This window comes from Atheta coriaria, unplaced genomic scaffold (genome assembly GCF_025399875.1).
Source record: "Atheta coriaria isolate IRGN ID8LTWV9N9 unplaced genomic scaffold, Caltech_Dcor_3.1 hic_scaffold_16_pilon, whole genome shotgun sequence".
Taxonomy (NCBI): Eukaryota; Metazoa; Arthropoda; class Insecta; order Coleoptera; family Staphylinidae; genus Dalotia; species Dalotia coriaria.
This window is the reverse complement of record NW_027045458.1, coordinates 1,306,623-1,329,253: the sequence shown is the minus strand read 5'-3', so window position 1 is coordinate 1,329,253 and position 22,631 is coordinate 1,306,623. Positions and strand designations below refer to the sequence as shown.

Here is a 22,631-nt window from a genome sequence, read left to right as displayed (position 1 = left end):
ATACTCTGGCAACTGAAGCGCAATCGCATGCAGCTTGCAGCTTTCGAGTTGGCAGCCATTGCGACGCTTTGAGGAGAACGTATGGAATGTACGCACTATTAACGCGGGTAGAATAAAGGCGTTAACAGTGCTCTTTGCTTATTGAATGGAGTTTCAAGACATGAAGTGTACTCAAAGGAACGACTAAACGTGAATGGAATTGAATGAAGCCTAAACTCATGCAAATAAATAAAAAATTTAAATTCGCAAATTTTGCAAAAAAAATTATTAAACTTGTGCGGGAACAAATTAACACATTTTATTTCGTTTGTGATGTTTGATAATGCACACAAAGGTAGCGCGCGTTTTTCGCTAAACATCGATTAAACGTCACGATCCTTTATGTCTGCTTAAGGCCAAAGCAGAAGAGCGTAATCCAACACTCGCACGCTGGCGACGTGCAAGCACGGGAAGCGGCGCACGTATATTACGTTGATATCCTTATACGTTATGTGCACACGAGAATTCGCCCCGCGCTAACAGCTCGACGGCGGCGGCAACCGGCGGCAGCGGCTATAATAATATACACATATCCTTCGCCCCGGCTGCGAGCGCAGCGCTAACAGCCTGCCGGCATGTCGCTGGCGGCAGTGTCGGCGAGATGAGCGAAATTCCCCACGATATCGACTACCTAGCGCGCTTTGGTATCGTCTTTCATCACCATGTGCTTAACTTTTAAGATCGCTTCGACGCGCAGAGGTCGGAATCTTGAAAATCGCAATTGACGCGCTGGTGCATTTAGATGCTTGACATGTTATGCAAGTACGAGTATTTTGTTGTGTGTGGAAATCGAGATGCAATTATATTCGATGAGAATACAAAAATCTGTTTTTAGTAGTTGTAAAGTTAGATTTAAACCAGTTGACATTTGGCAGACTTAATTGAAATGAATAAGAAGCGTTTTTATCGGTTTTATACTCTTTTTTAAGAATATTTTCGCAAAAATTGAATTTTGAATAAAAAATACTGTTGATATCTTCAAATTAAAGCAGTTTCAAAGTGATACACAAAACCAGAATAAGAACTATGACAAAGTCGAAGGTTTTGTGCAAAACTTGATATCGAAAAAATGTTGATTACGTTGCCATTTGGCAGGTAATCTATAAATTGTTTGCATGTTGAATAAAATTCCACCTGCACTGCATTTAAATATGAAAATTAATTTGGTAGCAAAGGTGGTCGGTGTACTATTTGCGGCTTACCCAAGAATAACATCATTATTATGCAAATGTGAAAATATTTGCCGAAAACAAACATCCGCGCTGCGGTGTAATTCCGGAGAACAATGAAAAATGTACTTCATTCTCACACAAACCGTACTACAACAACTCGAACATCAACGATTCAATATCCCGCAACTATACGACCCAAATTTATTAAAAATTCTTCATACGAGTAATTTTGGCGGAGTAAAATTCATAAACTTTAAACTCCCACATGAACCGAACCGGGTGTATTCAAAACAATTGCGGATAAAATTACAATAAACACAAAATTACCCAAAATGGAACAGAAATTTATGGTGTTTAGTGAATTTTTAAATTCCTGCTGATATAAAAGGTGTGAATAAAAGATGATCAGCGATATTCGTTGAATTTACCATTGAATGTTAGGTGAACACCTCCGTCGACTTTGAGCACAATGCATTCACATTGTTGCACATTCAAGCCGGTTTTAATTACAAGGGAAACAAGGGAAGAAGCGCCTCCCACACCACGCTGCACAACATGCTCTTATCTTTCAACATTTTGCATGAATCCACTTCTGGTCCTCACAAACATTTAGTCTACTTCTTCGTTTATACCTATAAAATAGTATAATGTTTCTGTAACACTCTGTATATATCATACGACGTCCTGAATTCACCCCTTTGCCTACTGCTCGATTCTCTTCGCTGCGGTGCGCCTCCCGACACGTCACCACAATGCAGATTTATTTATTATTGTTTCAGCTCGTCCTCCCTCACGCTCTTTACCCTTCTATACTCGTACATGTTCGTGTGTAACAGGGTGTAGCTCAAGTTACAATCATCTCTATCTTGTTCAGTGTCCCTGTTCTTCCTGTTGTTGCTAGTTTTGCAAAGTTGATGTCACCGCATCAGACTCACATGCTACCCAGCAGACAGAACCACAGGTTACCTTTGAATGTATGCAAACCAAATTACAATTACCACGGTCAGAAGCGAACTGAATTCGCACAATGACGATAATAAAGCGACATTAAAATAATAGTGCCCGTGTATAAATCATCGCCAGCTGAGTTTGCGCAGAGAGTTTGGTGGAGAATCCACGTTATGGAAGATATCTAGTACGCGAAGTGAGGCAGGAAGGTTGGGGCTGCAGCGTAATAACTAAATTATTTTAGGGGTTGCCGAGGCGTTGAATAGTTGGTTCCTAACGAGATTTTTATGAGATTTGTGAAGCGATTGCGAAGGGGAAGCTGAAACGGCTTGCGTTTAGTTATCTAAATTGTAATTTGTGAACACATCTCAACTTAATACAGATTTATGAATAAAAATATTGAAAACTTTCACCTACAACAGTAATAACACTGTCACAACTATAAAATAAGTCATAATAAATGAATTTCTTAATTTTGCAAGTTTGAAAACTTACTTTAAAATAATAATTTATGAATAATCGGTAAATAATAATGCAAATGCATCAATAATTTCAATTTCGTGCAATAAATAGAAACTGAATTAGCGTAACGCAGCCTGCGCCAGACTGCACCGACTGCGACGCGTAATTATGTCCAGAAGATTTAAGCGCTAACGAGTTATTAACGACGCACGGCACGCTACAGGGTGCTCGGGGTTAATTTTCCGAGGTAATGGACCCGAAACTTCTCTGCCTACCATCACACGCACGCTGAATGCTGAGAACCGCCGCCACCGCCACCGCCACGGCAGGAAATAAATGCTCGAAATGGCTCGAAAATGCTCTCTACGCATACTGAATAATGCAACCCACTTTGCACCTACGAGGCACACCTGTATTATATCGGACGCAGTCAACGTGCGCGTAGTTTCGACGAGTTCGAGCAGGTAAACGAAGTAGAAAGAAACACCCAACTGCTAGAGTGTTCTTTGTTTAACTAGTTTATAACTGCGCAGAGCTACGTCATCGTAACCGCCTCGCTCACACATTACAGGTGGAAGTGGTGCCGTAAACAAGCTTTCTTGCAAGCGTTCCAAGCCGCACGGCGCTGTAGTTCGTGCTAAAAGCATCGCAACACTTCGCAAAAAGGTACGTAGCTTTTTTTAATGTTTTTATTACTCGGTACATCTTAATAGTGTAGGACAGCGACGTCTTGATAGCAGTTCATGAGTCATGTTTGATTAATCTTCATTAAAGTTAGTTGAATTTGTGCTGTGTTATGTGCAAGACACCACACCCACTTAGTCAACTATAGACTTCAGTGTTGTGTAGAACTTCACATGAGTTCATACGAGAGAACACATTCCATTCATTCTTAGCTAAAATTACTGTAAGAATATGTTAATTTATATATTTTACATAAGAAATAATAATTTTTAATATTTTTAGACTGCATTGATGTAAACTCAATGCCATCTGCCCATTGCCATGTCTGTGCTTGATATCAACGAACGACGAGCATACCTGCAGAGCCCTTACTTCAAAAAGCACGAATACGGTGATTTCAGCCCGTTTTACATCACTGTCACCGTCTGCACTATCATCGCAGCAATTATAATCATCATTAATATTGTTGGGTGTTGTTCAAAATACTCTACTTACTGGAACGACCGCCATACTGGTAACAGGTGGATAGTTTCGCTTTGGACAGCAACACCACATCTTCAGCCATCTTTGGATTACTCTGAACTTGATCCCAAGTTCATCCCGAGCAAGGTGGTAACGGAGTTGCCTAGGGACGTGACCCAATATAGTGATCTTGAGGTTGAGCTACCCTCCACACACGAGCAGTACCAGTACGAACCAAGAGGTTCAAGACAACAACCTATTGAATATTTGGAGTTGCATCAGAAGAGCAGAGAGAGTGATATCTAGATATTATCATATAAATAAAAGAAACACAAAATGTTGCACATATATTGGCCGGTCACAGCTTGCGTAACGATGTTTCTCATCGTTGGCGTTATTATTGTGATGCTCAGGTTTGGGCATCGTTTATGCAAGTTGAGGCATACTGCTCTGCCAGATGATAATGATTGGGAGGATAAAGCCTATGAACAAAAAGTGTCTTATGCTGAAGCAATGCCTTAAACATCATATTTTATAGCATTTTATGGATTATGTACAAGTAGTGTTAGTTTAAACTAGAATCTCGAAAGCAATTTACATGAATATTCACGCAGAAAGTATTATTTTAAAAGTATGACTTTGTAATGTTTATAACTCTTGAAAAATCCGTCCATTTTGTATTTTTGAGTACTATTTCTATGTAATAAATAATTAAAAACATACTTTTGCCTTATTTTAGTTGATTTTTTAACAGAATATGTTTTTATTCAATAATCAAAGTAATCCTTTTGTTTTTCAATGACAACATATCTGAAATTTTTGTTTGATTTGTCAAAATTTGATTAAAAACCAAAAAAGCTCGTTGCAACAAAACTTAATCCTCGTTTCCTTTATAAATTCTTTTTATACACTGATTCAAACTGCACAAATCATGTGTGGCCAAAAATCTCTACCTGAAAAATCCTCCAATGAGTCTGTTAATTATGCCAGATCAACAGAACTTAATCCTCCTGCTGCAGCATATTTAGATTTTATAAGGACCTTTGGCAAAGGTAAAGCAGATTTCTTCTCGTTAGAAATGGCTTTGCGAGGTGCTGTTGAATGGATAAAGATGCAGAAGACAATTGGACCAGCTGAAAATTATTCGACTGTCAATGAGGATATCGAAGCTACCGGAAGTACTTTTCCTCAAAAAAAGGCAGTGAAACGGCTCAGGCTGAATGGCAAAAACCGCGGCATTAAAAAGAGAAAAACAGATGAAAACTGAAGAAAACTGTGCCATTTATCCTCCAAAATGTGTAAACTTTTTTTGTTGTATGTTCGAGTTGTGAATAAACAAGATTTTAAAGGAATATTAGTTATATTTTGTTGTAACTGCCATGTTTTTATGCATAAATTGTAAAACTATCACCTGTTTTCCTTAAAATTGATAGTTGTATGAAGTTGATTTTGAATTGTGCTTGACGTTTGACTTTTTTTAAATACTGTTTAATTTATTGCAGCTGCAGAGCGAAAATCCAGACCTAAAACAGAATAAATTAATAAAGATATTTAATAAATAATTAAATTAAGCAATAATAATAACTATAACGCACCACATTTATATTTGAATGTTTGCATAGATAATTTTTAAACACTGTTTTGTTGAGTTTTGATAAGCGTGCCTTTCTATTAATAACCACGCGTTGTTGAACGAAATAATGCCGACTAGAAGTAGTTTCACAACTCGAGTGCATAAACAGTTGCGCGCTTTTAATTAATATTTTGATAAGTAAAAAGCGAGCGGTTTTGATTTTCGAGCGTGGCGGCTCGTGTAGTTGCGCGCTCGGCCCGCTCGGCGATGACGCCAGCGACCTCAATTCGTGTTTTCGCTCGTTTCGCGTTCTTCGTCCGCCTCGCGCTCGTCCCGCTGGTGTGTTGTGCGTCTCGGTCGCGTCTCGGGTCTCGCACTCTCGCCGCACCAAGTGGCTCCTCCAAACCAACGGTTCGCAAAGCAGTGGGTGAATGCGCGATGAAGCTTTTGTTTTGAGAGTACGTAGATGTCATTTGTGTCGACTTTTCTCATCATTTCCCTCGTTTTTCTCGCCGCCGTGGACGACGAGCGAATGTATTTTGAACGCAAAACGGTGTGTTAGATATCTCGCAACTCAATCACAGCACCCGCTGGCCGCCCGAAGACGTTCGCGTCGCCAGCGACCAAGCTCCTCTCTTTCCCAAGGTCCCAAGCTGGCCCATTGTTTTCCTCCGACCGCACGCACGCAGCTTCACACGCCGTATAGTACTTTTTCCCGCACGTCCTCCGCTCCGTTCCGCTCGAATCGCTTCAAAAATCCGCTCGCGATTACTCGCAATATGTAAGTACAAGTCTCTAACCTCATTCAGTGGTGATGATGTTCTAGAAACCCCTCGGCGACCACTTTGCAACAAACAATGTTATGTGCATGCGAGATAGTTAAACGCAAGTCGCAGCATTGATACCTAGCGCGCGGGGCCCTAGCTCGCGACGGTGGGAATGGACCACTCTTTGTACATGCCATTTGCTACCCCAAACGGAGTACCACAGGAGTCCAAGCTGGCCACTTACATGGTATGTTTCTCACTCTCAATGCCACCCACTTTCTGTTATTGTTATTTCAAGAATATGTAGGCTATAGAATGTTTTCGTTGTTCTCTGTAGAATCGACAAAGTACAAGCACACCTGTGGGTACCAATAACTTATCTCAGTCATTTGCTAAAATTAGTATCGATTCACCCGTTTCTTCCAAGAAAGTAACACCGCAATCACCTGAGTTTGTTCCCGGATCTCGTGCTGTCACCTCCAGTAATTCAGGTATGATTTTTTTGCTTTTTTCATCATTTTCTTACTTAAAATTGTAATTAACACTCAAATATCACATGAAATTATAATCTTTTAAGACCAATTTTAAGCTGTAAGGAGTGCAAAACATTGAAATGTATAATGTTGTTTTTCCTTTGTTTTTAGCTTCGCCCAATTTATTTAATACATACTCGAACCAGCCGAACACGTTCTCAAGGTTGGTGGATTCTCCACACAGTGGCAATGGCTCACCGCATCTTACACCGCAACCGTCGCCACCGCCTAATAACCTGACAAATTGTTCTCCAATTCCAAATGTAGCTTTAGAGAAACCTTCGGTTGCTGTGGCCTATCAGGTATACAAACTTCCTTAGATAAATATGATTTTATATTAATTTTCTTTGATTTTTCTTAGGAAAATGTAAATGGTACAACGTATTTCTACCCGACGTCCGGCGAAAACTCGCAAAACACTAACGATACACTGACGTCGATGAACAGCAGCATCGCGGCAAGCTTCCAGGTGTATCCCGGATCTCCTAGTCATGTGAGTACGCTGAAGTCACGCGGCGTCAACTCGTCGTTTTTCGTCTCCGAAAACATACGAATGGACATACTGGAGCGCAATGCTTTAACACTCCTGCAGGCAGATCCCGAGCATTTTCCAGGTAAATAACGCATAGCCCTCTTAAAAACTAATCAGCAATGTGTGATTTTTGTTTTGTTTTGTTTTTGTTGCAAAGATCTGCCGCACGAAGTGGATAACTATCACGATCTCTATCCACTGGAGCCCATGCAGAAGGCACCAATGGGCTATCCTGCTACCATGTACAAGGCGACCCATATCAAGACCGGCGTCCGCTATTGTCTTAGGAGAATTCATGGTATGCTACTAAACTTACTCAAATATACATTTACACAAAACATGATAATCTTGTTTGTTTACAGGCTTCCGATTGCAAAACACCAAGTGTATGTCCTATGTAGATACGTGGAAAAAACTCGTGCATTCCAATATTGTCCAGTTAAAGGAGGTGTTCACAACGAAGGACTTTGGCGATAATTGTAATATTAACCTGTTTTATCAACTTTCGTGCCAATTTATGTTTGTATTATTTTTCCAGCTATGGTGTTCGTATATGATTATCATCCCGGTTCGGAAACCCTCTTGAGTAAACATTTCCAAAACGATCAGCTAAATGGTTATCAGGACCCGTTCGCCACGGATCCCTCAACGCCGCGTCCCTACTCACATCAGAAAAACAACATTCTCCGTCATACTCAATCCAATAAACTACCCGAGCAGGAAATCTGGAACTACATCATTCAACTTACTTCTGCGCTAAGGATAATACATTCTTCAGGTAATAATAAACTCAAGAATGATGCAACATGTTTTAATTGATTGTTTTGTTGTAGGTTTGGCTTGTAGAAGCCTGGATCCAACCAAAATCATCATAACGTCTGGTCAACGATTGCGTCTCAGTTGCTTGGGTGTGTTGGATGTGACCATGACGGACACTTCCAACCACACTGATTCATATCAGCAGGAAGATCTCGCCGCGTTGGGTAAACTTGTCCTGGCGCTCGCTTGTAGATCCACGATGGCCGTTCAACCCAATAACATCTCGACTGCGGTCGAAATTGTAACTCGCAACTATACTCCAGATTTAAGGAACTTGATTTTGTATCTCTTGTCGAACAGGCGCCGAAGTTTAGTTGACCTCATGCCGATGATCGGCGCGCGATTCTACATGCAATTAGACAATAGTCAGTCGCTCACTGATATTCTAGAGAACGAGGTGGCGAAGGAGTTGGAGAATGGGCGATTGTTTAGACTGTTGGTGAAACTGGGGACAATTAATGAAAGGCCAGAGTAAGTTTTTGTTTTCTCTTAAATTGAAAAAAAGTGTTTAATGATTTTGATGATTTAGGTTTAATTTGGATCAAACCTGGTCCGAGACCGGTGATAGATATTTACTCAAACTATTCCGTGATTACGTATTCCACCAAGTGATGGAGGACGGCCGGCCGTGGGTGGACTTGGCACACGTCATTCAATGCTTAAATAAACTAGATGCGGGCGTTCCTGAAAAGGTGAGTGCGAGATTTATATTTATTGCATTAAAATTTCTTATTGTGGTGTGTTAACATTGTTTTCTCAAGATATGTTTGACGTCGAGAGATGAGCAAAGCATTCTGGTAGTGAGCTACGAAGAGTTGAAGCACTGGTTGGATCAGTCGTTTAATGAGATTGTGAATGCCGCAGCGCCGCCCGACAGCGTCACATAGGCGTAGCATTGCGTTCGGAATAAAACTATAACTGAAAGCGAGACGAAAGCGATCTTTTCCGCCGTTCTTCTTATTATTTTTTTAAATCAAGAAATTGTTGGGATCACGTATTTATTTTTACTTAATTTTTTATCAAGCAATTGAGCGATGATTAATTTTAATTCTCAAACACGCGATACACACACACACACATGAAACACAAGACACAACGCGCGAACTAAACATAAAAATCAAGTACAAAGCTTTCTGTTACATATCTTTTTTTACGTTAGATTCATATTTTGTTAAACTGATTCGACGTGGATGCGGACGATGGCAGCGCGACGAAGGACGATCCAAATGAAGTGACACCGAGCTATACAAATGTATCGGCCATTTTTGCTGTGAGAGTACCAGACGGACACAAATATGGTATTTTAAGAGTAATTTTTCTTTTATTAATTCTACTACTGATGAGAAAGATGAGAAAACTGTAACGTTAGCATAAAGACATGTCAAAAACTTAAAGTACTTGTGATATTGTAAAGATGAATTTATTTCAATAAAGTTATTCTTTACTAACTTTCATGATGAAGTTATTTCCGACCAACTTAACCAAACATAACCTTAATTAACTTTAAATTTTAATATAAGAAGCAAAATAAATCATTTTTAAGGTAGTTTTCTACTATTAACGTGCATAAAAAGGTAACTACGAATGAAAATGATAAAATATAGGTCGTATTTTACTTATTATCATAGAAAAAACGGCGAATCATACTTTAAAAGTATAATAATTCCCAATTTTTAACAAATTTCCATGTTTTTATTTGTATGGAATGAAAGAAAACATCATACATCACCGCATAAAATAGAACCCCGAATGTGACATAAATTTTTTGATGATTTTATCGATTTCCATCTTACGTTACCAACCTTACCAACCAATCTTTCCAGAAACGGCAGAATCCATCCTGGGGCGGTTCGTACTGGTCCGCACTGACAGTTCCACTTTCAACAAGTTGAGGTTATGCCACCGACCTGGGAAAACACCTTTCTTCGATGTTACAATCTGCTCTAAATAAAAATGGCACATTTACTAGAAAAGCTAAAAGAAAGTGTCGCCGCACAAGAGTTCAAACGAATCACCGAACACCTCAACGCCATTCTGTCGCAGCCGAAGGATGTGACCGTGGCGGACGTCTCCACATTCGAAACTTTGCTAACAATCAAATGCAATGACATTCTTATCCTGACGACGCAGACGATCGCGGAGCTCTCGAAACAAGAAGACAACCGCAACTGCTTTACGAACGGCAACATAATCAAACAATTAATTCCGTTCCTCAGCCAGAGTGACAAAAACATCACACTGCAGACATGTAGAGCACTAGGCAACTTGTGTTTTGAAAATGATAAGGCAAGAGTAATTGTGGACAAGGATGGCCTCAAGGCGCTAATCACACTGATGAAGACCACGCTGGACGTGAAGTCGTTTGATATTAAGCTGATTGCCATCTCTTGTGGGTGCTTGATGAATATTATTATGAATAATGAGGATTTACAAAAGGCTTCACTGGATTATGGTGTACTGGAAATTATGGAGATGATATTGAAGCATAATTTGATTGATTTTGAGGCGAATGAGGATTGCAGTACTCATGCATTGACTATTTTGAATTTGGTTACTGAGCACATGAATGATCAATGGTTGACTCAGAATTTGTGTATGTTATTGGTGGATGTGTTGAAGATATCCATGAATGCTGATGTTTCTACTTTATGTTTGGAAATTTTAAGAATGCAGTGTGAAAATGGTAAGTTTTTCTTCATTCTCACTTCTGATTATGTTTTTATAAATATTTTCTGTGATTCAGATGAGATAAAATTATGCTTGGCCAAAAAGGGTATTTGTGAACTAGTATATGAATTGGTGGAGAAACACGGGAGTCACGTGAATGACGAAGAAAGTCGATCAGTATTAAAATGGCTTGTGACCTTATAGTATTAATCTTAACTGGGGATGATTCCATGGAAATGTTATACGGCGAAGGCAAGGGAAAAGTCTACCAACAGATGGTGTTCTGGTTGAATTCGGAAGATGTTGATTTACTCAGCACCGGCGTGTTGGCAATAGGCAACTTTGCAAGGAAAGATCAACATTGCATACAACTAGTCGAAAATGGTTTAGCTAAAAAATTATTAGGTAATTTAATCAACTTAATAATAAGATTTCTTACAACATTTAATATTTTTGTTTCTATTATTTAGGTATTTTAAAATATTATTCTGTGGATGGAGATACGAAAGTCCAACACGCTCTGTTAAGCACCTTGCGAAATTTGAGCATACCGCCCGAGAATAAAGCCAAATTACTACAAGAAAACCTGGTTGAAACCCTGCTCTCGATGTTAAACATCGACCAATCCCCAGTCGAGTTTAAATTACTGGGGACACTTCGAATGGTCGTGGACGGCCAAGAAAAGACTGCCTTGGATCTCATTCAACGGAAGCAATTCATCGAGAAACTCGTGCATTGGTGCTATAATTCCGATCATTTAGGAGTGCGTGGCGAAGCACCACGACTGCTCGCCTGGATGATCAAGAACTGCAAAACTTCGGATTCTTATGATGTAGTTTTATCTGTCCCGAAAAGCGTGCTCTGCCTAGTCGAGATGATGACTTCGATGCACGCCGTGATGCAGAACGAGGCGATGCTCGCCTTGAATCTCTTATGTATCAGCTGCCTGGCAAAACAGCCGAAAGATCCGCTGGATAAATCATTAGCACAGCAACTAGTCGACGCCGAAATCGGCAAGAACATCAAATTCGTCATTGAGAACTATCACGAGAAGATGGATAACGAAACGGCGGAGAATCTTATATCTCTGATGACACAACTGGTAGAAAATAAACAAGTCTTTCCCGACTTAAAAGGTAGTTTAAATGCGGACATTTTGAATAAAATCACCAAGGACGCTCGACTGTCGGGCAAAGTCAAGACAATTATTGCGAAGTTAGGCTCGTAGTGATAAGATAACGAATTCAAAAATGCCATACATTCATTCCGATTTACGCCGTTAACATGGAACGACTCGTTCTAGTAGGTAATTTACAAAATACATCAGTTCCTGTTGAAACCAATTCAATTTTCGAAACTTCAAAAGTAGACAAAGCGTTAGGACGTACTACATATAAATATAAACAGGTATTCCAATAATTTTCGCTAGAAAATCTTGAAATTTTTGGAGAACTAGTTTTACTGAATACTGAACAAAATTGTAATTAGGAGAATAGACTTTAAACGCTACTAATATTAAGCTCAAAGATAGAGACGTGTTAGAAAACGCCAACTGCATATAAGTCAGTTACGAATGTAGAGATTTGCTCTGTCTAAATTTTAGACTACCACGAAGGTACTTTCGATTTACTTGTTGATTACATTGATGAACATCTTTGGGCTTAACATAAATATCATACCAAAATGCAAATTCATACTTGCATCGTGAAGATTTACCCATTAATGCACTAACAAACGAAATCTATATACATCCACAAGATGAACAAGTGACGATTTTTGACGATTTATTAACCTTTAGAACGAACGCAATAATCAAATACCAACCAAATTGGAAATGTGCACCATCGTTTTTCTAAATGTATTGCACTCATTTTAGATGCTCTTATATACATGAACGGGCGCGGCTTAATAACGCCACGTCGCATATACGCATACCAAACTACATTTACATTCACAGTACTTACGATATATTCATGTTATCGTAATCGGGTAGTCGAGTAGATGATTGAAGGCGGAAGCGTAACAACTCAATATAGATTTGTAGCGGCATGTTGCGTGCATTTACAGCTTTGAAATGAATTACAGAATATAGATAAACCAAATACAACAATTACAAATCGAAAGAGTGCTCTCATATTCACACCGAGTTCTCATGTTTCACCTTACATGTTAACATTCATAGCATATTGTACGATTTCAATGAAATACCAAATTATATATGCCAACAACTTTTATGACTTTATAAAGAGCTTTTGTCAAATTTATATGCACCGCTGTATTTTATTTGTCCACAACCAAAAATATCCTATAAAATTGTTTTTGGCGTCGAAATCAAATTTAATTCATTCAACACAGCGCATTTTTTCGTTTAATTTCCACTAAAATTCAATGAATGTTAATTAACACGCGTACGGACTCATTCGATTGCTGTGGCGTGTGACAAATATAATATTCATTTTTACCGCAACGTTTTGAACTGTTTTCCACGCGGAATTTCATCCTAACTCAACATATTTAAATGTGTTTTACTGCGAATGCAATTTGTGAAGTAATTAAACTACTGACGTTTAATCATGTTGGTTTTAGTTTGTGTACATCCTAATTTGAATTTCACGCTGCAATCGCATTTAGCAATTGTGTCACGTCGCAAACAAATGAAAAAATTCGGCCAGCTCAAGATAACGAAGACAAACAGTTTGTTTGTATCATTCGGTCACGCGGTGAAAATGCGCTGGTTATTTTAATATTAACTTGATAAAAACTTCTTTCGTTTTATTTTTTTCACGAAAAACATCGCTTCTTTCTTTATTGCAAAAAGGACAGGAGAGATTTCATCAATCAGAGCTGGAACTAAAAGGGAAGATGATGAGAGTTGGTCGGAAAAGAAGACATTACGACGATGGAAGAAGAAAATATAGAAGAAAACAACCTTAAGGAGAAAAAGATGAACGTTACTGAATGCAGTGAGCATTGCGCATCAAATTATAATGTATGCAGCTTTTTGTCCTGTGCTGCTTCTCAGAGGGTCTCAAAGGATCTCAAATAGCCATTAGTTTGTTTTTATCTCTTAAGTATATCAAATATATGTTAGTAGTTTGTGTACGCAAAGTTTGCGGCATCAAATTAGGTTCTGTTCTTAATGGAATAAGGAATGTTAACGTAAGACAATGGAGTTGCTGTGTTACAAGTTACCATTATTATAAACAAACAAAGTATTGCAATTATTATAAAATAAATATTGAAATTGTTATAGTTTGCGCGACTTTTTCTCGGAACTTCTAGTAAGTGGTTTAAAATATCCATCAAGGAAACAACTTACCGCTTAAATTTTAATTTGGCCCCAAGGCAGGAAGAAACTTTTTATAGAATTACTCGTAGTTGAAAGTTCAGCTGAAAGACAGGGTCAAACTTTTTTCATAAAATAGATATCCGCTGAAAGACAGAACCGAACTATTAACTTACTAACTAATAACTATTAAATATTTTGCGTGTCAAAGTGAATGAAATAAAAATGAATAATGTAAATATCTCGGGCACCAAAATATCTAGGCAATAAAATATTTCAGACTTTTCTTTTTTATAGGATTCCCTACAGAATTGGGTAACTTATAATTTCAAACCATTCAAAATGGCCTAATTGCAATATCATCTAATATAATTGGGTCATTACTATCTAAATTGTTTGTCTGATAACAAAATGCTACTAAGATAAAGTATTCAAACTCCCATTTTATTGAGTTTTAGGCAGTAAAAAGTGCAAATTATACATTTTTATTCGTATACTAATAATGAAGCTAGTCTAGAAGTATAAAATGTGATTACAGGCTATAAAATGATTACAATCCAAATAACCTTAAGATAAATAGCTCAGAATTACGTTTTCTTCAAGATTCTGAAATAGAAAGTTAAAGTTTTAATTATTTATTTATTGTTTAAGAAATGGCAGAGGAGATTAAGAATAAAGAAAAATGGTTTTCAGATTTGTATGTAGGACATAATTTTACATTATACAACACTTGAAAATGTTCAATTTACTGCACTTACGAAATAAATGAAAATGGTCAATAAATTTAAAACTAATTAAGATACCGGAACAAAAACTGAATTAATGAATTCCTGGCATTATTTTACATGAGTTTGGAAACTTTCGTAAAAATAGGAATTGTGGTTCAATTTGGTTCGTTTTGATTTTCACTGGAATTTTCCGAAATTACTGTGTTAACAAAAAACTAAATAGATATTGTTCATCGCATTGCTATTCTCTATCGATTAGCGTTTTTCAATTTTCTCTAAGTTAAAAAATAATTTTTGGTCCAAAAATAAGTCAAGTGTAACCTCTTGACTGATTTTTCATGGTTGTAGATTGATCTCGGAAAATTGTAAAATCAAATCTGCCATTTTGTAAATCATTACCAGGACATGAAAAAAATGAAGAAAAATCTTTTCTAACTTTATTACTTTTTGGGAAAATCGTGTCGGAAAATTATTCAAACACATTTTAAATTTTAAAATTACATAATATTATCTTACCTAGAATTTGATGCTGGGCACCATAAAGTTTTCTGTTTTTGTTTATCTCTATTAGTTCCTGAGATAATTGAATCTTAAGTAACGTTGCGAGTACACATTTCACTGAAAGGTGTCTCTCGGTAAAGCCCTGGATGCCAATAAGTGAAAAGTTATTTAAATATGGTAATTAAAAGCTCCTTTACACAATGATATTATTGGTTTTAAATAAATGTTACAAATACTAATTAAAATGTCAGGCGCCTCCACCAAATTTTTAATAATAAACAACATTGCTCAGAAAATTAATGAATGTAATTTTGTATTGCGTAGTATTAAGGGGGCAAATTTTATTATGAGATTAGGGTGTTTCCCACACCATATTTTCAAGTTTCTGTAAAAAAAATGTATTTTTAAAGGGCATTTTAAGCTATTTCAAATAAATTTTACAAACAATTGCATATCATGGATTATATAAAGATGATGATGTGATTGATTGAATGTATTGCAAATTGTTTAAATTTTAAGATAATTTTCATATTAATTCAAATAAAAATCAAGAATTTTGGATAAAAACAGCCACAAAATACCCTCAAAAATCGCAATTCTGCTTGGTGGTGAAATTTACTTTTGTCGTAATCTTTCTATCTAGCAAGAGAGTTATGTGAAGAGGCCGAGTGCATTGAGACACACCAAACTCTAAAATACTGCAACGACGTGCGAGTACCAAAGAAATATCTCTCAAAAGTTCCACTTTCAACCGCACATTCAAGCACCGATGAAAAGGCAAATGTGCGTTTTGTGCATTGCCAGCGCAATGCACATAACTTCCAGAATGCAATGCCCAGGAGCGCAAGCATACTCAAATATTCGTAAAATACATTGCGCAATATTCGCTGAGTTGAGTCCCTTCGGAACTTCAGGTTGTGAAAGACAGAAAGAATGAAATTTATTCTTTTATAAGTTGTATACTTGTACGTTTATCTTTCACTCATTCTTTAGGTGAAATAAAAGTTATTTGAATTCCTTTGAAAACTTTATTAAAGAAACAATCATTGTGAGAATTTGAAACATTTAAAATAAAATACAATACTTGTATGTTATAAATATGTGAAATATGAATACTCGTATGTCTGTGTTCTTTAACATTTAAACATTTTGGATGGCAAATTACACTAATTAATTTATTCACCAGAGGAACTTATTAAATGAATTTAAACTAGACCGTAGCGTGTATGGTCGTGTTTAATTAAACACCACGCAATAAAGTGTTGAAATGATTAATCCATTTTTCCATCAGATTTATCAAATCTATATATAGCGATACAAACAAAATAAAATATTCGTTCAGAATTGAATATAACCAATAGGTTGCTCTTTTTGTATCAAAAGATAAAAAAAAAAACAAATTTCATAAAAAATCGCTAAATATTCATTGAGTATACTACACAATTTTAGCATAGTTCCAAGTATTGCAAGAGAAAACATATTTACCTTAAATTTTAGAAGTTGCATTCATAAGATAGGCGAAACAGAAAAGTTTCCTGCGATTTTTAGAAAACTTTCCGACAAAAACCATTCTAGAAACTCTAAATACTCAGCAGAAAATAAAGAGCAATTTAAAGCGTTTTGTATATGAAGTTTTTGTTTCGTATGATAAATTACATTAATTAATTTATTCACCAAAGGAACCTAGTTGAACGTGTTTTAATTTGACGCTCGCGTGCTCGGTGGTGTTTTATTCAACACATCAACATCATGTTTTATCAGGAACGGGATAATAGTATTTCGCATGTTGGACTACCAATGCGTGTTTACATGATTCACCGATTTTGCAACATGACGATTATAATAAGCTGTAGTCATGTAACGATGGAATATTTGAGCTCTCGGTTATGGTAAATACACAAAATACACAAAATGCATCCAGAAAATGCTAAAGCTAAATGTTATTTATTTTGTGCATTAAAATGCCTCAATTCTCATAAAACATTCTTCTCTATTGATTTTATAATTGCGTTATTAAGTTGAGTAATTATTTAATTTTAATTACCGCTTGAGATTAAATTGATCGGAGTATTACTGAAAAAATGTTATCCTCGAAGCTGTAATCGAAAAAGCGAAGGTAAATTAATTAAAATCAATTTCCTTCTTATCTGTGGAATGGACCCGCACAGTGTGGGTATAATGATAAGCCATTAGTTATTTTTTTTTTCCTTTTTATCCCTCGCTTACTCCACCCTTGCAAAGATGCGCTTATACGACGAAAGTAAACAGTGAAACAAATGTTTTATCGGACTCTGCGTGGGTCGCCGGGTGATTAACGAATCATTCTGGGAATGTGCGACAATTCGCTCTCGGAATGTGTGGTGAGCATTGCCTGAAAGCCATTACAACATAAGCGCTCAGCCAAACAAGAAGAAATCGATTATAAGTCAATTCATTTGCAGCAGCATACATGGAACAATTTAATTTAATTCCACGAGAAGAAAACAAGTATTTAGTAATGATAATATTATGGGTAATGATTGAAAATGTTTACATAATATGTTTATTACTTTTACTTGCCATTTAAAGTGCTCTTAATTTGATATTAAGTTATCTTTTGTTTGTGCATTACTGTGTGTTGCATTGTTTGCGGTAGACGCAGCCAAGAAGCTGTTATTGAATTGATGCAACTTAATTTGCAATTTAATTGGTTTTAATGTGTTTTAGAGTTTGTTCTGCTGAGCGCAGAAATGCGGTAATGGTAATTGTATTTGCATCCGAAGTCGATGTGCAGCTGGGTGAAAAATTGAGTGGAATGCGGTGTTTGTTCAATGTCCGTGAAATTTAAATTAATTGTATGCTGTATTTATGCAGTAAGTAAGAATATTAAGGAGGTTTATGTATTAAAGAACATTTTAACGAATGCATTTTTGCTAATTTAAAATTAAATGCATTTAAACGCTTTAAACAAGAAGTTAAAGTTAAAATTCAGTAAAATATGTTGTATACATCAGTATAAACATAAGCCATTATTTGATTCATTGTTTTTTCTACATTTGCACTTTCTATTGTTTATTATACTTACCTGATATGCATATTTTATGGAAAAACATGCAACATGTTATTATGATCACAATATAAGGTTGTTTTATATTACATTAATGCATAGGTGCGGGTAAACAAATAATGTAAAATTATAATTTATGAATTCATCAAGTTTTATTTGAGGAAAGCAAATATAAAATATTATGTGTGTGTTAATAAATTGAGGAAGAAAAAAATAAAATAAAACCCAAATTTACCTAACAACATCGGTTTTGTTTATTACAATTAAATTTATGATTTCTCTACTTACACTATCAATTGTGTCATTCTTTCACCGCCTTACATTTTGCTTTTACTGTGATAATGTTTGTTCAAACTATGATGACCGCTTATTAGTCCCGGTGGCATAATTAATCCTATATTACTAAATGTAATAACTTTAATAATACACCACCCTGTATGACTGAATGACTATGGTTTTTTTCATAGCCAATGTTTGTATTACGAGTGCATAAATTACAAAAGTACATAATATCCATCATATATCTTTGCAGTGTAAAAGTTCAAACATAAAATATGAACTTTCTCCGAGTGCCTTCTTTTCTTTTTTTATGAATACTTTGAATCGTAAAATATCCACCGTGCTGCCTGTCTCTGAGTGCTTCGCCATTTTAGGCACGCTTTGGATTGTTAAAACTTTTGCTGTTAATACAGTTCAGAAGTATTAATAAGTGCGCATTTTGATAACAGTGAAATTGTCACATCGGCGAACACAAAAACACAAAGAAGCATATTTGTTTTTTATATTAAAAAAGTTTCACGTTGTATACAAAAAGTGAGTACAGTGCACTTCACGAATTTTAAACAGGCTTAAGAAGAAAAAGAAGAAAACAAAAACAAAACAGATATTTATTTAAAAAGAAAATTCGCTAAGAAAACAAACAGTGTAATTAGTATTCTATGCTGAAAAGCTAATAAATAAAGTCGACTTAATACCTGTGACTAATGACCCATTTCATTTGTAAAGTGATGATGGGAATAAATTATTCTACAACAGATTAGATCCATTTTCAGTGGAGTACGAGTACTTAAACGAGAAATTTGAAAATGAGAGTGTTGATGACTTGTTTTACTTGCATAATTCACGTGGATTGTAATAAAAATAAGCACGCAATTTACTAATTTGGATAAAATCACATTTATGACAATTTATCAAGTGTCATTCTTTGCTTTTTGTATATTTGATTAACCTAATATAATACTATTAACAATAAAAGTTAAAACGTGCCATTAATGATTGTTTTGCAAGAAGTTTTTTGTCTTTTTTGTGAAAGTACTTACAAGTCAACGCAAAAAAATATAGAAAGAACAATTAACACCTTTACACACACATATATACGTTTTCTAAGCGTCGTAACAGCAATAACAACCGGCTGACACGATCGACATGGCAAAAGAGATGATAAAAAGTGTAATAGCTGCGTTCATCAACAAAAAAGTAAGTGCCTAACACACCGTCCGACTCGTACATTAGATTTATATACAAGGTGTTACCAATAAAATTACAAAAAAATATTTTACACAAACTTTCACTTCCATCCAACAAAAATATTTGTAGAAATTTATCTCAGTTAATATCGCAATTTTACAAAATGTATCAATTTATAAATAATATGAGTTTTTTTCCATGTGAACGTTCTGAAAAAAGTACAAACATTCGACACTAACGAGCCGTTTGCTCCATTCGCCTTTTTTCCGCGCCCGAATTTCTGTTTTCCCACATTTCCACCGCCGAAAACAACAATGGCTGAAACTCAGCAGACCCTGCTGGCACTCATACTGTCGCGATTTACGTTTTTTCTGTCTTCGCAGTCGGCGGACAATCAGGACGACGGATATGGATGAGGCCGTTTGTGAGGAAACCGGCAGGACTGTGCGCCACCTTGCATTAACAACTTCGCCTCCATCTAACAGGGTATAGAGAGGTAGGTTGGATTTCTACGAAACGGGTAACAATCTGGCGTGCTGGTTTTACAGGCCTGAGTCAAATAAAACGCTGCTCGTGGCTGGAATTCGAAATATTGCATCTGCACGCGGGATATTCACGTATATCAAGGTTATGGAGACTTTTACAAGCAGTTTAAGGTAATTGCTGTAATTTGATTTAGATAGCGGACGTTTATTTTTATTTTATTTGTATAATATTCAGTGAAACGTCGGTTAAATAAAACTATATAATAGAATTTCTTATGTTCGGTTCTTGTACCGCAACTCAAAGCATTGGATTTTTAAAATTTCAAAATTTTTACGTTAATAATATATGTAAAATATAAATTAATTCAACACAATTGTATATTATAGCTGTATTATGCCATTTGTCATGTTCGGTACTTGTACTGCAACTCAAAGCATTGTATTTTTAAAATTTTAACATTTTTTGCTTAAAAATATAAAACTCATATATTAATTCAACACAAATGTGCATTATAACCAAATCATGTAATTTCTCATGTTTGGTACTTGTACCGCATCTCAAATCATTGTACTTTTAAAATTTCCTCATTTTAAAAAAAAAATATGTAACACATAAATTAATTCAGCACAATTGTGTTTTCATAAGAATCGAAAATGTAAATGACTGTTTTCCCTGCTCTTGAGTTAAAATGAACTGTTTGCATTGTTTGTAAATGAAATTACGCTTAATGCGTCGTCACTCGTCAATTCGCAATCAAATCACGACGTGCCTCCGCACAAACAAATTACGATTACGATTTACGATTTGAATTTTTATGCGCGTCGCGCACAATATTTTTTTAACGATCGACACAGGTTAATGGGGTTAATGCTTTTAATAGAATTTGCACAGTAACACAATCGCACAAATACTCATTCTGTTGTGACAATCGCTTGACTTTTATAGCTGGACATTGTTGTCGCACTTGATTTAATGTTTCGCGACGTTGAAAGACACGAAGACGCGCGTAAAACTAGCTTCGAAATGTTTAAAAGTCCCTCGGGGCACATTTGAACGCTGAGACATTTATCAGGAGTAATTCTGCTCGTGGGTGAAACTCAAACACACCGGGGACTTGTACGATGTGGTCAGTTTGTTGAAATTTGGCAATTAAATAGATGGACGTGATTAACGAGTTTAATAGTGACCATTATGGCAGTGTTGAAATATTTATGTGCGTGTTTTATTTTGAGGGCGCTGCCTGCATTCGTTTGATTTGCGTAAATGTGCACGAGCATGGAAAGCGAACACGTCGAAGCAGCGAAATGCTCGCGCATCGTTGGAGGCATATTTGCACATTTTATATCTTGCGTGTGTTGAAGCTGTGGAAAGTGGAATTTATCAGCGTCGTGGACCTAGTGCTTCTGGGTTTCAATATCAGTCTCTTTAACGCGTTGAAAATGTGTGACAGAATGAAGATATGCATGTAACGATTTTCATTTAATATTGAAATTTCTAGCAAATTTCGAATCACTCAAGATGCCATTATTGTGACGATGTAATATTAAAAAATGGTAACTTTTTATTTGTTAATACTTTTGACAGTTTGGGCAGTTTCCTGCCAGATTAAAATTAAATAGCTATTAAAAAAACGGAAAATATTGTTTTCTTAACTTCAGGGCCATCTCGATTCGATTTATATAACTATAACTATGATTGAATCTCTATACCAATTTTAATTCGTTGTTTAACACCTTACAAAACATAATTTTTAATATTTTATTAGTTATTCTGTTATTCCAGGCTGAAACAAATCCAACAAATCTTAGAAAATCAAAATCTGTTCAGTCGTTCTTGAGTTATAAACGATGTAACTAACACGACTTGTATTATATACAGATATCATGCACTCTTTTTAAAAGCAATATCCAAAATCTAAATTTAATATAGTTTGCAAAGCAATATACGTTTCTATAATATAAGTAATATATATTTTTCCAAAAAAAGGAGCAACTTTTTGATATAGCAAAGTGACAAATGAAAAATATATCGATTTACACTTCAAAATACAAAACACCACTGAATTCACACATTGTCGTCACAGTTCGCTGCCGAATTCCTCATTGTGCTTATGCTCGCCTGCTTTGACACCCTTTTACTTTATGAGTTCATGCTTTTCTGCGTAAATTTTATCGCCATCGAGACGCGATAGTAAGCACAAAAGCAAAGCGATTTTATTAGCAAAACCCATTTTGATATTCGTCATCCTTTCAAAAGCACCATGTTTATATTATACATGGCAAATTAAGACGCGTATTTCAAGAGTTTTGACAGTTTGTGTGTGAAAGAGATAAATGCACTGCGCACACTCTCAACATCCTTTATACTGGTATTCGTTCGTATCCAGATACAGATTGTGCTCGTACTCGTACGATGTTTAATTAGCTGTGAATCCCAAGAGGAAACCGAACGTAAATAAC

General features: G+C 36.1%; 4 protein-coding genes and 1 long non-coding RNA gene across 6 annotated transcripts; 4 read left to right on the top strand and 1 right to left on the bottom strand.

The window, feature by feature from the left end:
* The first annotated feature begins 3,135 nt into the window (after positions 1 to 3,135).
* Positions 3,136 to 4,284, top strand: wrm1 (wurmchen 1). Of its 2 annotated transcripts, XM_065315684.1 has the most exons (3): positions 3,155 to 3,287; positions 3,340 to 3,528; positions 3,588 to 4,284. In XM_065315684.1, the coding sequence occupies exon 3, from the start codon at positions 3,627 to 3,629 to the stop codon at positions 4,071 to 4,073; it is 447 nt and encodes a 148-aa protein (XP_065171756.1). In that variant the 5' UTR covers positions 3,155 to 3,287; positions 3,340 to 3,528; positions 3,588 to 3,626; the 3' UTR covers positions 4,074 to 4,284. The 2 variants fall into 2 exon arrangements, with proteins under 2 accessions (XP_065171755.1, XP_065171756.1); XM_065315683.1 differs by lacking the exon at positions 3,340 to 3,528 and having other exon boundaries at positions 3,136 to 3,287.
* Positions 4,104 to 4,489, top strand: wrm2 (wurmchen 2). Its single transcript, XM_065315685.1, has one exon. The coding sequence runs from the start codon at positions 4,104 to 4,106 to the stop codon at positions 4,287 to 4,289; it is 186 nt and encodes a 61-aa protein (XP_065171757.1). The 3' UTR covers positions 4,290 to 4,489.
* A 136-nt stretch (positions 4,490 to 4,625) lies between these two features.
* LOC135802156 (uncharacterized) lies at positions 4,626 to 5,556 on the bottom strand. The gene is made up of 2 exons (XR_010550517.1): positions 5,363 to 5,556; positions 4,626 to 5,290 (listed from the first exon to the last, which is right to left on the bottom strand). It is a non-coding gene; the product is annotated as an uncharacterized lncRNA (long non-coding RNA).
* A 655-nt stretch (positions 5,557 to 6,211) lies between these two features.
* LOC135802152 (PAN2-PAN3 deadenylation complex subunit PAN3-like) lies at positions 6,212 to 9,439 on the top strand. Its single transcript, XM_065315681.1, has 10 exons — positions 6,212 to 6,354; positions 6,445 to 6,598; positions 6,752 to 6,942; positions 7,002 to 7,254; positions 7,330 to 7,470; positions 7,535 to 7,651; positions 7,711 to 7,950; positions 8,006 to 8,462; positions 8,521 to 8,683; positions 8,753 to 9,439. Exons 1-10 carry the CDS (start codon positions 6,280 to 6,282, stop codon positions 8,876 to 8,878), a joined length of 1,917 nt encoding a protein of 638 aa, XP_065171753.1. The 5' UTR covers positions 6,212 to 6,279; the 3' UTR covers positions 8,879 to 9,439.
* Positions 9,440 to 9,824: 385 nt separating this feature from the next.
* LOC135802153 (GTPase-GDP dissociation stimulator vimar-like) lies at positions 9,825 to 12,922 on the top strand. The gene is given in 4 exon segments (XM_065315682.1): positions 9,825 to 10,674; positions 10,735 to 10,836; positions 10,839 to 11,063; positions 11,129 to 12,922. Coding segments are annotated over 4 exon segments (1,815 nt in total). The 5' UTR covers positions 9,825 to 9,944; the 3' UTR covers positions 11,887 to 12,922.
* The last annotated feature ends 9,709 nt before the right edge of the window (positions 12,923 to 22,631 follow it).

Coding starts and splice junctions, on each gene's coding strand:
- wrm1 (XM_065315683.1), top strand. CDS start 3,627: ATGTCTGTGCTTGATATCAACGAACGACGAGCATACCTGCAGAGCCCT.
- wrm2 (XM_065315685.1), top strand. CDS start 4,104: ATGTTGCACATATATTGGCCGGTCACAGCTTGCGTAACGATGTTTCTC.
- LOC135802152 (XM_065315681.1), top strand. CDS start 6,280: ATGGACCACTCTTTGTACATGCCATTTGCTACCCCAAACGGAGTACCA. Junction 6,355..6,444: donor CCAAGCTGGCCACTTACATG/GTATGTTTCTCA, acceptor TGTTCTCTGTAG/AATCGACAAAGTACAAGCAC. Junction 7,471..7,534: donor TTGTCTTAGGAGAATTCATG/GTATGCTACTAA, acceptor GTTTGTTTACAG/GCTTCCGATTGCAAAACACC.